The 13563-nt window shown below is 49.4% G+C and overlaps 2 protein-coding genes across 10 annotated transcripts in view; one reads left to right on the top strand and one right to left on the bottom strand.

The window, feature by feature from the left end:
* LOC105497825 (prune exopolyphosphatase 1) overlaps window positions 1-1957 on the bottom strand; it is a 31461-nt gene extending 29504 nt beyond the window's left edge. The window contains exon 1 of one of the 2 annotated variants that reach the window (XM_071085792.1): window positions 1694-1957. Coding sequence is in view for 1 of the 2 variants with exons in the window: in XM_011769233.2 (XP_011767535.1) it covers window positions 1694-1732 (39 nt within the window). In the remaining variant the exon portion in view is untranslated. The remainder of the gene's footprint in view (window positions 1-1693) is intronic. The other variant, XM_011769233.2, reaches the window with a different exon arrangement.
* A 796-nt stretch (window positions 1958-2753) lies between these two features.
* MINDY1 (MINDY lysine 48 deubiquitinase 1) lies at window positions 2754-13435 on the top strand. 8 transcript variants are annotated; one of them, XM_011769241.2, is made up of 10 exons: window positions 2754-4062; window positions 7372-8155; window positions 8532-8589; window positions 8981-9045; window positions 9665-9823; window positions 10310-10412; window positions 10754-10896; window positions 11998-12189; window positions 12492-12647; window positions 12904-13435. In XM_011769241.2, the coding sequence occupies exons 2-10, from the start codon at window positions 7712-7714 to the stop codon at window positions 12982-12984; spliced, it is 1401 nt and encodes a 466-aa protein (XP_011767543.2). In that variant the 5' UTR covers window positions 2754-4062; window positions 7372-7711; the 3' UTR covers window positions 12985-13435. The 8 variants fall into 8 exon arrangements, with proteins under 8 accessions (XP_011767543.2, XP_070941806.1, XP_011767542.2 ...); XM_071085705.1 differs by having other exon boundaries at window positions 3099-4062; window positions 10307-10412; XM_011769240.2 differs by having other exon boundaries at window positions 3109-4062; window positions 7623-8155.
* The last annotated feature ends 128 nt before the right edge of the window (window positions 13436-13563 follow it).

A 13563-nucleotide genomic window follows, 5' to 3' on the forward strand; every position in this document is an offset into this window, starting at 1 on the left:
TTCCAGCACTTTGGGAAGCCAAGCCAGAGGGATTGTTTGAGTCCAGGAGTTCGAGACCAGACTGGGCAGCATGGCGAGACCCTGTCTCTACAAAAATACAAAAAATTAGCCCTGCATGGTGGCACTGCCTATAGTCGCAGCTTTTTCGGGAGGCTGAGGTGGGAGGATCACTTGAGCCGGGGGGAGGATCACTTGAGCCGGGGAGGTGATCACACCATTGCACTCCAGCCAGGGCAACAGAGTGAGACCCTGGCTCAAAATAAATAAACAAATAAAAAATAAAAATAGAGAATATATTGCTAACCTGGGGGTGGGGGAAGGCTCTGGAGGATATATGTTGGAGAATAGATGCATGCAAAGAAATACTATTTAGTGAGGTTTCAGGTCCAAGGGCACTTTACCACATGGTGGAAGAGACCAGTCATTTGGGTTACTGGGGGGGGGGGAATCCAACTGTTTAGCACTTAGAATGGTGCCCCCAAAACTCTACATTAGTCCTGTGGTGGAATCAGACGTAACAAAAAGGGATTGGTTCCAAATGGCCTTATGCATTGAAATAACTCCCCAAATTTGTTTTTCACAAGGAAAATGTCTATGTAATTGGTGTTAAAATGGACCTTCTCCCCAATTCAATATGAAGACAATTCATTTATTCCAGCAGCTGAGTCTGCAGCAGGAATTAAGTGACTTTCAGGATTTGTTAAAGAACAGAATCTGTCCCCCAGGGGAATTTGTTGAGTTTCCGATATCTAAAAAGGAAAGCTCAGCAAGCCATCTGTCTAGGTTTCTTCAGGGCAATATAACTCAAAGTAGAGGGGCCGGGTGACCTCCTGGAGTCTGTCTCTGGTTAGCTTTTTGCTGCTAACTGGGGATAACAGCCTAATGCCTCATGACGGCTCAGCATGGCTGGGTGAGTCCAACTGGCTCAGAGAGCACCAAAAATAAGCCACAAAGCATTCAGTAGTCATATTTATGGTTTTGATTCTAAACACACTTTGTGCTTATCCCTTCCAAGTGGAGAATTTTTATGTAATGTGTGTGCGTTAAGGCCAAAGGAGAAACCTGGAGGCAAAGGAATGCTGGTTGTGGGTCAACAAATATGCCTGATGGATTATGTATGTTTGGTTTAAAAACACTGACTTAAAGTAAAATACCGTGACTACTTCTAACTTAGAAATGAGTTCAGCCCGCCAGACAGAAACCACCATTCAGAGGAAATAAAGCCGTGAGCACCGGTTCCCTCCACACCCGCGAGGTTCACCTGGAGGCCAGTGGGCCAAGCGAGGCCTTGGGAGCGGAGAACTCAAAGAGGGGCGGGGAGAAAAGAATAAACACACCTCGCGGGGCTCGGCTGGCGGTCGCACAGTCCTGGTCCTTTTGACGGAACTGACCGAGATGACAGCAAGCAGAGGCTCAAATGCAGGATTCAGACCCAAGACTTCTCCCAGCTCTCGGGCGGACCCCAAAGGCGGGGAGCCAAAAACCGGGAGACTAAGGAAGCAGCATTCTCACGCTCCTAAGCTGGCTTCTCGCTCCTCGCTCCTCATGCCCCAAACCTGATCAGGCCCCAACCCCCCTCCCCACAACTCAGTGTTCCCTCCACACGGACCGTCGAGGCTCCCCAGATCCCACGTCTTCGTCCTTCCTGGACCCCGTGCTCCATTCCTTACAGTCACATACAGGGATCGGTTACCTGTAGAGCAGCTCGACAATCCTGCAGGTAGTCCTCCATGATGAAGCCCAAAGTACGCCGTCGCCCCTGGTCGAGGAGAGGTGCCCGTGGTCGAGGAGAGGTTTCCCCGGCGAATGCACCCCGCCCGGGACTCAGGGGCTAGAGGCCAGAGTCAGGAGGCGGGACTCGAACCCGCCACACGGCGAATCGGCCTCCGACCCCGGGAGGAAGTGCGTAACCGGGTGCTCCCGAGCTTGGCGTCGCCCCTCCCCCAGCGGCGGAGGCGGGGCTCTACGCCCAGAGGCTCCTGGGACGTCTTTCCGGAGAGGCCAAGTGGGTGTGGCGTGGGGCGACGTGGGAAACGTAGTCCTGCGGCTCCGCAATGTCCCTAGCTACCGAGGGAAGGAGCGTTTTCTGAGGGATCCGTTGTTTGGTAAACAAATGTGTATGTGTCACAGTAACCCATTATTGTGGCATCTGAACTTTCCCTCTCAGATCAGGCTAAGTATAACATCTTTCCATATATCACACCGAGCATCCGGTTGACATTTTAAATGACACTTGGCAAAACAGATCTTCTTTCCCGAAATTCTGCCTTTTACCAAACTGATTCAATCTCAACCAGTTTTGTGGTTGTTCATGTTAGGAGAACATTAGAATAATCTTTGACCCCTCTTGTTTACCTAACACCTACAGTATCCTGCCAACTCCTGCTGCTTCTCCCTTTGCAACTCTGTAGCCTGTTTTTTTCCTACAGCCTCCGCAAATATCTTCTCCTTCCTTTCTTGGACGGTTGTAACCTTGACTTTTTGCTCTCTGCCACCCTAATTGTTCCAACTGCTCTTTCAGCCTTTAGAGTTGCTTGAAGTTTCATCCTGTGGCGGCCCTGTACATAGAGTTTTAGGGAACCCTTCAGAATGTAGAGTTAGGTTCCAGCCTCCCTTAACTGCCACTTTGCAGCCGCAGGGTAGTGCAAGTACTGTAAATAAATGGACACTCATCATCAAAAATTCTCTCATTTATTTATCTATCGCTTTATTTCCTACCATCAGCCTCACACCAGCTTTTCCTGCTTCCCCAGCTGTAAATCGAGAGGAGGTGACTGATGGAGAGGCCTGTGGTGGAACCACGATCCAGAGCACAGGGGTATTGGATCGCCTGCCTGCTCTGCCAGTTTTTTCTTCTTCCTCTTCTTCTTCAGACGGAGTCTTGCTCTGTCATCAGGCTGGAGTGCAGTGGCAGGATGTTGGCTCACTGCAACCTCTGCCTCCCGGGTTCAAGTGATTCTCCTGCCTCAGCCTCCCGAGTAGCTGGGGCTACAGGTGCGTGCCACCACGCCCTGCTAATTTTTGTATTTTTAGTAGAGATGGGGTTTCACTATGTTGGCCAGGTTGGTCTTAATCTCTTGACCTCGTGATTTGCCCGCCTCAGCTTCCCAAAGTGCTGGGATTACAGGCGTCAGCCATCGCGCCCAGAGCCTGGGGCTTCTTCCACACCCTCTGCACTCTACCAGGTGCACAACCCAACCAGTTTCATTTCTAGACTTAAAAATGATACAGCAAGGACTTGGAAAGGACCTCTATGGAGGGATCCAGAGGGAAAAGAGCTGGGTTTGTTTGTTTGTTTTTAACATTAACTGAGTAATATATGCAAATATCGTGCTCTTTGGTCCTGCTTCTGTGGATCGAGAGCAAAGGACTGCCATACCCAGAGAGACAGCCCAGATCCAACAAGCTGCTTCTGTCCAGCCCTGCTCCTCCCCACTCAGCAAGGGCACTTGCTCTTCCCTATTCTCACCAGAGAGGCACAAGCGCTCCGTCCCTTCCAGAGGCAGGCGGAGGGAAGAGAAAGGGTCTGTTGTTTTTCTCTCCTGTTTCTTGCTCCCTCTCTGCTGATCACAAAGCTGCTGACCGGGTCAGAAAGCCCTGATGGAAATCCACCAGCGCTGGGCAGGCCCCTCCTCCTCCAGGGAGCTTGTCCTTGCCTAATTTTTCTTCGTCCCGATGAGAACAAAAAAGAGAGAGAGAGAAGAAAAGAAAAACCACAAACTTCCTTTGAAAACCAGCTTGTAGTCAGGGCCTGGAGCGCATGCCCTAGACTCGGCGACTCAGGAATCCTGAAGACTCTCTGAGTGACCTGGAGCACCTGGGCTCCGCCCCTGCCTGCCTTCACCCTCTCCAGTGCCCCCAGTACTGGGCGTGAGTCCGGAAGTGGCCACAACCAAGCCTGTACCGTCGCTCGCAAAGCTGTGTAAACCTGTATAAGCTCAGGCGTTGACAGCTGGAAGGCAGCTGGCACTGGCAGACCCCCTCATTGCACCTATCTTCCCCATCGCATTGCCACAGCTGAACCCTCCTTCTCAATCTTGGAACAGCACCCACTTCTTTAAGGTAAAAACTTTATTTTAATAATCTTCTTCACTTCTTCTCCCACCCCTCTCCATTTCCTCTCCAGCTCTGGGGAGCTGACACCTGCTGTCCTTCCACCTTTGGTCTACAAGTCTGGATTGCTTAGAGGAGCTAAGTCAGGAGAGATATGTAAAGGGGATGCTGCTTGGTCCTCCTCCTTTTAATGAAAGCACGAAACCCTCCCCCTCTCCTTATGAGCAAGTAGACAGGGCACTGTGGCCATGGTTGACATATTCTGAGATGAAAATCTAAACTATTGATTGCATGAAGACGTAGGTCAGACTGAGAAAGAGATTGGTGTGGGACAGTAAGGGAATTGTTCCTACGGAGAGGAAGAGTGTCTTCTTGAAGTTACATACCTGTTTTACATGCTTCTTCCAACTTTTGACTCTGTACTGCCATTGATTAGGGAGGAGCCAGGGTTATTTTAATTCCCTCACCCACCACCATAATTCCAGCTGGAGAAGAAGTGTAGGACTTGAGGAGCTGAGAAAGAGGAGGAGGAGAATGAAACTTTGATTTGTCTGACTATCCTCTCTCTCATTCTTTCCTACTCTGAGATACTCCACGCCCTCCCCAGCAGGATTGGACCTCGTAGAGTAGAAACCTTCCATTACATTTCCTGCCCCTGCCTCTTAAGACTTAGCCCATTTAGCTCTGCCCGGTTCCTCTGAGACCCCACTCCCTCAGGTGTTCCTGGGTTCCTTTGGCTCACCTCTCCAGCCAGCTAGCTGCCCAACCCCACTTCATCATTGATCATTTCTGGCATTGGACAGAAAATATAAAAACTGAAGCCTGCTTTTCTTTTTTCTTTTTTTTTTTTTTCTGAGACAGAGTCTAACTCTTGTCACGCAGGCTGGAGTGCAGTGGCACAATGTTGGCTTACTGCCATCTCCACCTCCGGGGTTCAAGCAATTCTCCTGTCTCAGCCTCCTGAGTAGCTGGGATTACAGGCACCCGCCACCACGCCTGGCTAATTTTTGTAGTTTTAGTGGAGACGGGGTTTCACCATGTTAGCCAGGCTGGTCTTGAACTCCTGACCTCAGGTGATCCACCCGCCTTGGCCTCCCAAAGTGCTGGGATACAGGTGTGAGCCACTGTGCCCAGCCGAGGGCTGCTTTTCTTCAAGCTTTTTTACTTTTCCAGGCTCTGGCATCTGCTTTGAGGTTCACCCTAAGTGTCATTTAAGGGGAGAAGAAAAGGAGAGATAGAGAGAGGAAAAAAGTGTAAGGCCTGCAGGCAGTTTTTGCTACTCTGATTCTAAATTAACAACAAGTAAATGATATGCAGCTAGCATAAACATACGTGAATCAAGAGGATAATCAATTTGAGTGACTAGGCTTATTCTATTTCAGTAACTTTAATGTTCCTCAACCTCATCTCCCAGGCCCTCTCCTAGCCCCAAATTCATGTAGGTTTACAAGAAGGAAGCAGTCTCAGGTTGGGAGGAGGATGGGGAAAAGACAAGATTTCTAACTAGTTTAATTTATTTTGTTTTGTTTTATTTTATTTTTGAGATGGAGTTTCGCTCTGTCGTCCAGGCTGTAGTGCAGTGTCACAATCTCAGCTCACTGCAACCTCCGCCTCCTGGGTTCAAGCAATTCTCCCATCTAAGCCTCCTGAGCAGCTGGGACACAGGCATGCGCCAACACACCTGGCTAATTTTTGTATTTTCAATACAGAGAGGGTTTCGCCATGTTGGCCAGGATGGTCTCAATCTCCTGATCTCAAGTAATTTGCCCGCCTCAGCCTCCCAAAATGCTGGGATTACAGGTGTGAGCCACCGTGCCTGGTCCCTAACTAGTTTAATTTCTCCCTGTTTCTCTCCTTGATAAAGAGTGGGAGGGGAGCAAGGAGATTAAAGGGAGATGTTTTCCAAAGGGCAGGATTTGTGGTTTTTTATTATTTATACCTACAGCATTAGTTAAATGTCTATCTGTACTTGCCTCAGTGTGCCTCTAGTGCTGATAGAGAGCAGGTTAAACAGGTCCAGTGTTCACATCTAAAACGACCTGGATAGGATTGGGTGCGGTGGCTCATGCCTGTAATCCCAGCACTTTGGGAGGCCGAGGTGGGAGGATCACCTGAGGTCGGAAGTTTGAGACCAACCTGACGAACATGGAGAAAACCCGTCTCTACTAAAAAATACAAAATTAGCCGGACATGGTGGTGCATGCCTGTAATCCCAGCTACTCGGGAGGCTGAGGCAGGAGAATCACTTGCACCCAGGAGGCAGAGGTTGCGGTGAGCTGAGATTGCTCCACTGCACTCCAGCCTGGGCAACAAGAGCAAAACTCCGTCTCAAAAAAATAAAGATAAATAAATAAAACCACTTGGATGGGAATAGACATAAAACTTCAGGTAGGTGAATGTAGAGGGAGTATTGTTAAGTAAATTAATAATCAGCATTTTCATATTTCATAGAAATAGCAGGCAAGAGAGTATCTCTGGGTTTAGGCAGTTTCTGGAAGAAAAAAAAAATGAACTGAGGAAAAGTTGCTGTCTCAACTCTAGCTGTCAAGAGATGCTTACTGGGTCCAGGCACCGTGGCTCATGCCTATAATCCCAGTCCTTTGACAGGCTGAGGAGGGCGGATTACTTGGGGCCCCAGGAGTTGAGACCAGCCTGGGCAACAAAGCAAGACCCTGTCTCAATTTAATTAAAATAAATTTGAATATCTTTATTAATTTTTTTTTTAAAGAGAAGCTTACTGGAAGAACTTGTGGGGAGTGCTTTTTGTGCCCCTAATCTGAAGTCACTTATTAAAACCAGTCTCTGATTCCAGTCACCCCCCTACCTACATTTCCCCTCCCAGCTTACAGGAAACCCCTCCCAAGGCCTTTATACTGTGGTCTCGTATTGCGTATGGTTCGGAAGAGCCCTTTGAGGAGGAAGACTTCCCCTTCCTCACCAGCATTTCGCCTTTAGGGGCATGACACTGACTCTGTGCCTCCTCCATTCTTCACCCCAAGCACTATGTGACTGTTAATCTTTTTATCCTTGGGTGAGGCAGAGAGAAGGTATCCCTAAAAATACAAGCAGCCTGTGTATGCTTAGTATGTTGTGTGAAGGGGCAGGGTGTGGGGTAGGGCAGAGGAATTATCCCTGTGAGGGAATATGGCTATGAGGCGGTTACTGATGTGATGCCTATTAGAGTAAGCTAAAGATCATCATATTAATAACCATTAGCGTAGATTTAACATTTCTTTCTCCACCTCTTTTCCTTCTTTCTCCTTTGTGCTCTCCCTTTCTCTCTGTCTTTTCTTCCTTCCCTGTCACGATCTGTTTCAGGGAAGCTGACTCCACCCATGTCTTCAATCCCACCAGTCTTCCTTCCGCCCTGTGCCCTCTTGGTCTCATCTGGTCACAGCAAGTTAGAGGTGGAAAGAGCTTAGCACAGGACCCTTCTGTTTACACATATACTGCCCCTAGCCAGGAGTGACTGCACAAACACTAACCAGCCTTCTACACTACATTCCTTTTCCAAGACTTATCTGGGTTAGTTTGCTTTCCAGCCCACTGATTTTCTTCTTATTGAACAGGTCCCTCTTTTGCATCCCAAGCCTGGCTTAGGCAAGTCCCTGAGGTCAGTAAACACCTTCAGTGCCCCTCAGCTGAGTCCCTTTTGACTATGGAACACCATCAGCCTGAGGATCCGACCCCTGGTAAGGCCAGGACTGCAGAAGCAGCCATCCCTGAAAACCATGAGCTTCTGGCAGGCCCACATGAGCACCCTCAGAACGCAGATGCAAGAGATGCTGATGGGGAGGCTGGAAAACGGGGCCAAGCTTTGCTGCGTGGCCAGTGTGGGGACAACCTTGAGTCCCCTCTGCCTGAAGCTAGCTCAGCTCCACTGGGGCCAACCCTTGGGACACTGCCTGAAGTAGAGACAATGAGGGCATGCTCCATGCCCCAGGAGCTTCCTCAGTCCCCCAGGACCCGACAGCCTGAGCCAGATTTCTACTGTGTCAAGTGGATCCCTTGGAAAGGAGAACGGACACCTATCATCACCCAGAGCAGTAATGGCCCTTGCCCTCTCCTTGCCATCATGAATATCCTCTTTCTTCAGTGGAAGGTAAGAGAACACCCAGTTAGGGGTGCAAAAAATATCAGGGAGTACTCTTCCCTGACCTACTTCCTTGATCATCCTGATATTCTCAAACCAGTCAAAACTTTTCAGATTATTCTCCATATTTCTCCAACTTGAGCAAATGAGATAAGATGTTCCTAAAAACAAAGAAAAAAAGAAAAAGAGGAAGATCTGTCCTACCCCTGTATCTCCTACTCCCTAGCAAATGCACATGCCTTGCAAGATTTCACATTCATTCCCTTGTGCCAGTTGCAAGCCTTTTTTCCTACCCCACCCTACTACTGGAGCTCCTACTCCATGGGTTCTTCCTTTAGTGCTCTTTGGGGGAAAGCACACACGTGATCACCCCTTCTGCCTCCAGGTGAAGCTCCCCCTGCAGAAGGAAGTGATCACATCGGATGAGCTCATGGCCCATCTTGGTGAGTGACTGGGCCTTGAAGAGGAATTACCCAAAGGGTTCCAGAGCTATCCATTCAGCCAGAAATCCAGACTATTCAGGGATCTCCATTTGGGGGTTCTGGTATGGCAGGGAGGGTAAGGGTCTATGGGGCTTCTCTGCAAGGCTGGATAATGAAAAGCAAAGGTGTCAGGAGTCCTGGGTTGTAACACCAATTCTGCCCTTAGCTTTGTTATCTGACCCTGGGTGGGCCCTTCACCTTTATGAGCCTGTTGCTTCCTTTGAGAAACGAAGAGTCCGGATTAGACTCTAAGTCTTTTCCAGCTCTGAAAATCTGTGTTCTGTGACATTACCCGAGGAAACGTAGCTTTTGAGGCAATTGGTGGGGTAAGCTAAGAGGTCCTGTCTTGTAGGAAACTGCCTCCTGTCCATCAAGCCCCAGGAGAAGTCAGAGGGACTTCAGCTGAATTTTCAGCAGGTAAGGCAGAAGGCCTGCAGGCATAGGGGTTTGCAGGTTTGTAAGGGGACATCTTGAAATACTAAGAGAAGCTTTTGTTGTTCTTCAGAGGTTTCCTTGAACCATGATTTTATTCTGCAGGAGTCAAAGGAGAGTTTATCTTTGTCCTAGAAAATATGTTCATTGGCCGAGTGCTCACACCTGTAATCCCAGCACTTTGAGAGGCCAAAGCGTGAGGATCACTTGAGGCCAGGAGTTCGAGGCCAGCCTGGGCAACATAATAATACCCCTGTCTCTACAAAAAAAAAAATTTTTTTCAAGAATTAGCCAGGTATGGCGGTGCGTGCCCGTAGTCCCAGCTACTCAGGAGGCTGAGGTGGGAGGGTCACTTGAAACCAAGAGTTTGAGGCTGTAGTGAGCTAGGATCACACCACTGCACTCCAGCCTGGATGAAAGAATGAGACTTAAACTCTAAAAGAAAAACAGTGTTCATAGAGAAGGGTTGAGGCAAGGGAGAAATGGAGTGGCTTGTAAGAGAATCGCGAAAGAAAAGCAACAAGGTTAATTTTTAATTTCTGGAGGTGGAAGTGGAGTGTGGGAGAAAAGGCTAGAATGTCCATCATCTTTTTTCTACCCCCAGAATGTGGATGATGCAATAACAGTGCTGCCTAAACTGGCCACAGGTCTGGATGTCAATGTGCGATTCACAGGCGTCTCTGATTTTGAGTATACACCTGAATGCAGTGTCTTTGACCTACTAGGCATACCTCTGTACCATGGCTGGCTTGTTGATCCACAGGTGAGGGTGGGAGGGCCCACTGGGACCTTATCCAGCTTAAGCTGACATGAGAGAGGCAAATTTTTGTGGGGTAGAGGTTAGGGAGTTAGGGGTTAGAATGGCTTGGGAGGGAAATAGGGTTTGGAGACTGGACCCAGTACAGAAGTCCTTGAATTTTAACCAATTTGGGGGATAACATGCAAATACAAGCAAACTACATGCAAATAGGTCAGTTCTTTAGACATCAAAAATTCAGGAACCAGATGGGTTTGGTGGCACATGCCTGTATTCCCAGCTACTTGGGAGGAGTTCGGGGCCAGTCTGAGCAACATAGCAATCCTATGATGAATGGTTCCTGAAATTTTTTTTTTTTTTTTTTTTTTTGAGAGACGAAAAAAAACCAGTGTTTAGGAACCGTTCATCATAGGGTTGTAGACCTTGTGAGCTTTGTTCATTTCCTTCCTTAAAAAAAAAAATCCCAATTTTTTTGGTATACTACTCAAGCAGAGTCCTGAGGCTGTGCGTGCAGTTGGGAAACTGAGTTACAACCAGCTGGTGGAGAAGATCATCACCTGCAAACACTCCAGTGACACCAACCTCGTGACGGAAGGTGACATTCCTTCTCATGAATAGTATGTGGAGGGAATGATGGCTACTTAGGCTTATTTTTTTATTGTGTGTCATCTCCCACCACATCCCACTAGGTATAAGCTTCACAAGAAGGAGCTTGGGGAATTTCTGTTTAGTTCATTGGGGTATCCCCAGTGCCTGGCATGAGGTAGCTGCTCTGTAAGTATTTGTTAAGTGAATGAATACAGCCAGGTTTCAAGAAAGGGACGTCAGAAGGTGGGACTGACCCCCGGGGCTTTTGACAGGGGCTCTCTGGATGGTCCTTCCTGTTGTGGACCTTGAATTCAAGCCAAGTTTCCCTCAACTTGTCCCCTCTGGCAGGCCTGATTGCAGAGCAGTTCCTGGAGACCACCGCGGCCCAGCTGACCTACCACGGACTGTGTGAGCTGACAGCAGCTGCTAAGGAGGATGAACTTAGCGTCTTTTTCCGAAACAACCACTTTAGCACCATGACTAAGCATAAGGTAATGCGGGTTTGAGGGCGGCGGGATGCGGTGCTGTCATTTCCTGGTGTCTTTTTCTCATGGGTCCAGCTGGGATCAGCTAGATTAAGCCGTGGTAGCATGTGACCCGTCAAATCCCTGTGGTTTACCACAACAAAGGTTCATTTCCCGCTCCTGGTGCATGTCCACTGTGAACTGGCTATGGTTCTGTCCCATACCATTTTCACTCTGGGACCCAGCTGACAAAAGATCCTTTATCTGGAATATATGCGGGAACACAGAGAGGGGGGCACTGTGCATTCATGCTTAGAGCTTCTGTTTGGAAATGACACATGTCATTTCTGCTCACATCTTCTGGCCAGAGCAAGCCATAAGGGATAAGCCTGCCGTCGATGGTACAGGAAAGTCCGATCCTCCCCTAGGAGGGGGCAGTGGAATTTTTGAACAATGCTGGTCTTCAAAAGTTAGAAACTGCCAAAGTTCTCTAGGATTTGAGCAGCAGAGGGAGGGGTCTCTGGTTCTCAAAGGATTTATCCTAAGAGCCATCAGGCAAGCCCAGAGAACAACAGAAAATGGGGGGAGCAGAGTCTTGTGTGGCATCTCAGCCCCAACGACTGCATGCCATGCTTGGCCAGAATGACCACCGTGCTCACACCCAACTGGACATACACTCAGACATCCCTTTCTTCCCCCCAAGGCCACACATATTTATAAAAAGTCCACATGCTGAGGGGCTGGGTGCGGTGGCTCATGCCTGTAATCCCAGCACTTTGGGAGGCCGAGGAGGGCGGATCACGAGGTCAGGAGGTCGAGACCATCCTCCCTAACATGGTAAAACCCCATCTCTACTAAAAAAATACAAAAAATTAGCCAGGCATGGTAGTGGGTGCCTGTAGTCCCAGCTACTCGGGAGGCTGAGACAGGAGAATGGCGTGAACCCGGGAGGCAGAGCTTGCAGTGAGCGGAGATCACACCACTGCACTCCAGCCTGGGTGATAGAGTGAGACTCTGTCTCAAAAAAAAAAAAAAAAAAAAGGTCCACATGCTCATACCGAGATTTCTGGCAGTGAACTGCCTCTGTATCACCTGTCCCCCCAGTGAGCTCTGTTCTTTTCTTTGTAGAGTCACTTATACCTACTGGTCACTGACCAGGGCTTTCTACACGAGGAGCAAGTCGTATGGGAGAGCCTGCACAATGTGGATGGAGACAGCTGCTTTTGTGACTCCGACTTTCACCTGAGTCATTCCCTGGGCAAGGGGCCTGGAGCAGAAGGTGGGAGTGGCTCCCCAGAAAAGCAGCTGCAGGTAGACCAGGTGTGTAGGGCACTTAAGAAAAGTGCAGAGAGCACATGTGCCTCAGGGAGCTTTTTGCCACATACATTTTAACCGCTAGAGGCCATGTGAATCCATGCCTCTTTCTCTGGGTTACCTCAGATCGTCTCCTCACTTGGTGTGTATTCTCTGGCACCACAGATAATGCATTTGGCTGTGTGTGCTGCTCCGTAGGGAGAAAGAGCTAGAGAATTTGAGGGATGCGGAAAAACTGATTTGGAAACCTCGCCTGAATAGCCACAGCTCTGGGCCTCAGCCCACTGTACAACTCTTGTTCTCCCCAGGACTACCTGGTTGCTCTGTCCCTGCAGCAGCAGCAGCCACAAGGCGCGCTGGGGCTCACCGACTTGGAGCTGGCCCAGCAGCTTCAGCAAGAGGAGTATCAACAGCAGCAGGCAGTGCAGCCAGTGTGGACGCGGACACGGGCCCTGTCACCGCAGGTGGGCTGCTGCCCGGGCGCCCACACTCCCGGTTTCCACCTCATGCTTTGCCGGGTCCAGAACACCTATTATTCCTGCACTGGTCTCTTCAAGGTTTCTTCTCTCAGGGCCCTTCCCCTGCCTGTCCCTCTCCCCTGGAGTCCCTTCCTATCTTCCTCTCCCTACTCCCTGTCCCAATCCTGACACCCCTCCTTCTAGAATCTCTTCTTGTGCGCTTCCAAGGAAGTTCAGTGACCGATTGTTAAATTCGATACAGGGGAGAGGAGCCACATCTGGACGCCCAGCTGGGGAGCGTCGGCAGAGGCCGAAGCACGAGTCAGACTGCATTCTGCTGTAGCTCTGCCCCAGTGCCAGGCTGGCCTGCCCCTTCCAGAGGCTATGGCTAGTTGGCTTGCTCCCCTGCCTCCATCCCTGAGATGTGCTGGATAACTTATTTATGGACTGTTGGGGATCAGAGCAGGTGACAAATGCCAGGGTCAGACTTGGTAATGTCCTTGACCTCACGTGCTGCTGCCTTCTCTGCCTCCCACCCAGGACAACATTAGGATTGGTGGGTTTCTGGTTCTCAACTTCCAGCCCCTGAATAGTCACACGTATATACAGACTAAGGCTCTGGGGTGAGGTCCTTATCTGGAATGCATCTCTCCTGCTTCCCATCCCTGCTGCCTGGATGCTCCTGATCACCTAGGCAGGCCTGTCTCCAGTTGTTTCAGAGCTTAATTTGGGTTTCTATCTCTGTTATTTGTAATGCCTTCGTGGGGTTTGGAAATAAAACTTCTGGCCTGGCACGGTGGCTCACGCCTGTAATCTCAACAGTTTGAGAGACTGAGGCGGGCGGATCACCTGAGGTTAGGAGTTTGAGACCAGCCTGCCCAAAAAGGTGAAACCCCATCTCTACTAAAAATACAAAAAATTA

Source organism: Macaca nemestrina, chromosome 1, assembly GCF_043159975.1.
Source record: "Macaca nemestrina isolate mMacNem1 chromosome 1, mMacNem.hap1, whole genome shotgun sequence".
NCBI lineage: Eukaryota > Metazoa > Chordata > Mammalia > Primates > Cercopithecidae > Macaca > Macaca nemestrina.

Excerpts from the sequence above, each read along its gene's own strand:
- MINDY1 (XM_011769237.2), top strand. The coding sequence starts at position 7,712 with ATGGAACACCATCAGCCTGAGGATCCGACCCCTGGTAAGGCCAGGACT. Across the intron at positions 9,824-10,306 it reads GCTGGCTTGTTGATCCACAG|CAGAGTCCTGAGGCTGTGCG; the intron begins GTGAGGGTGGGA and ends ATACTACTCAAG. Across the intron at positions 10,413-10,753 it reads CACCAACCTCGTGACGGAAG|GCCTGATTGCAGAGCAGTTC; the intron begins GTGACATTCCTT and ends CCCCTCTGGCAG.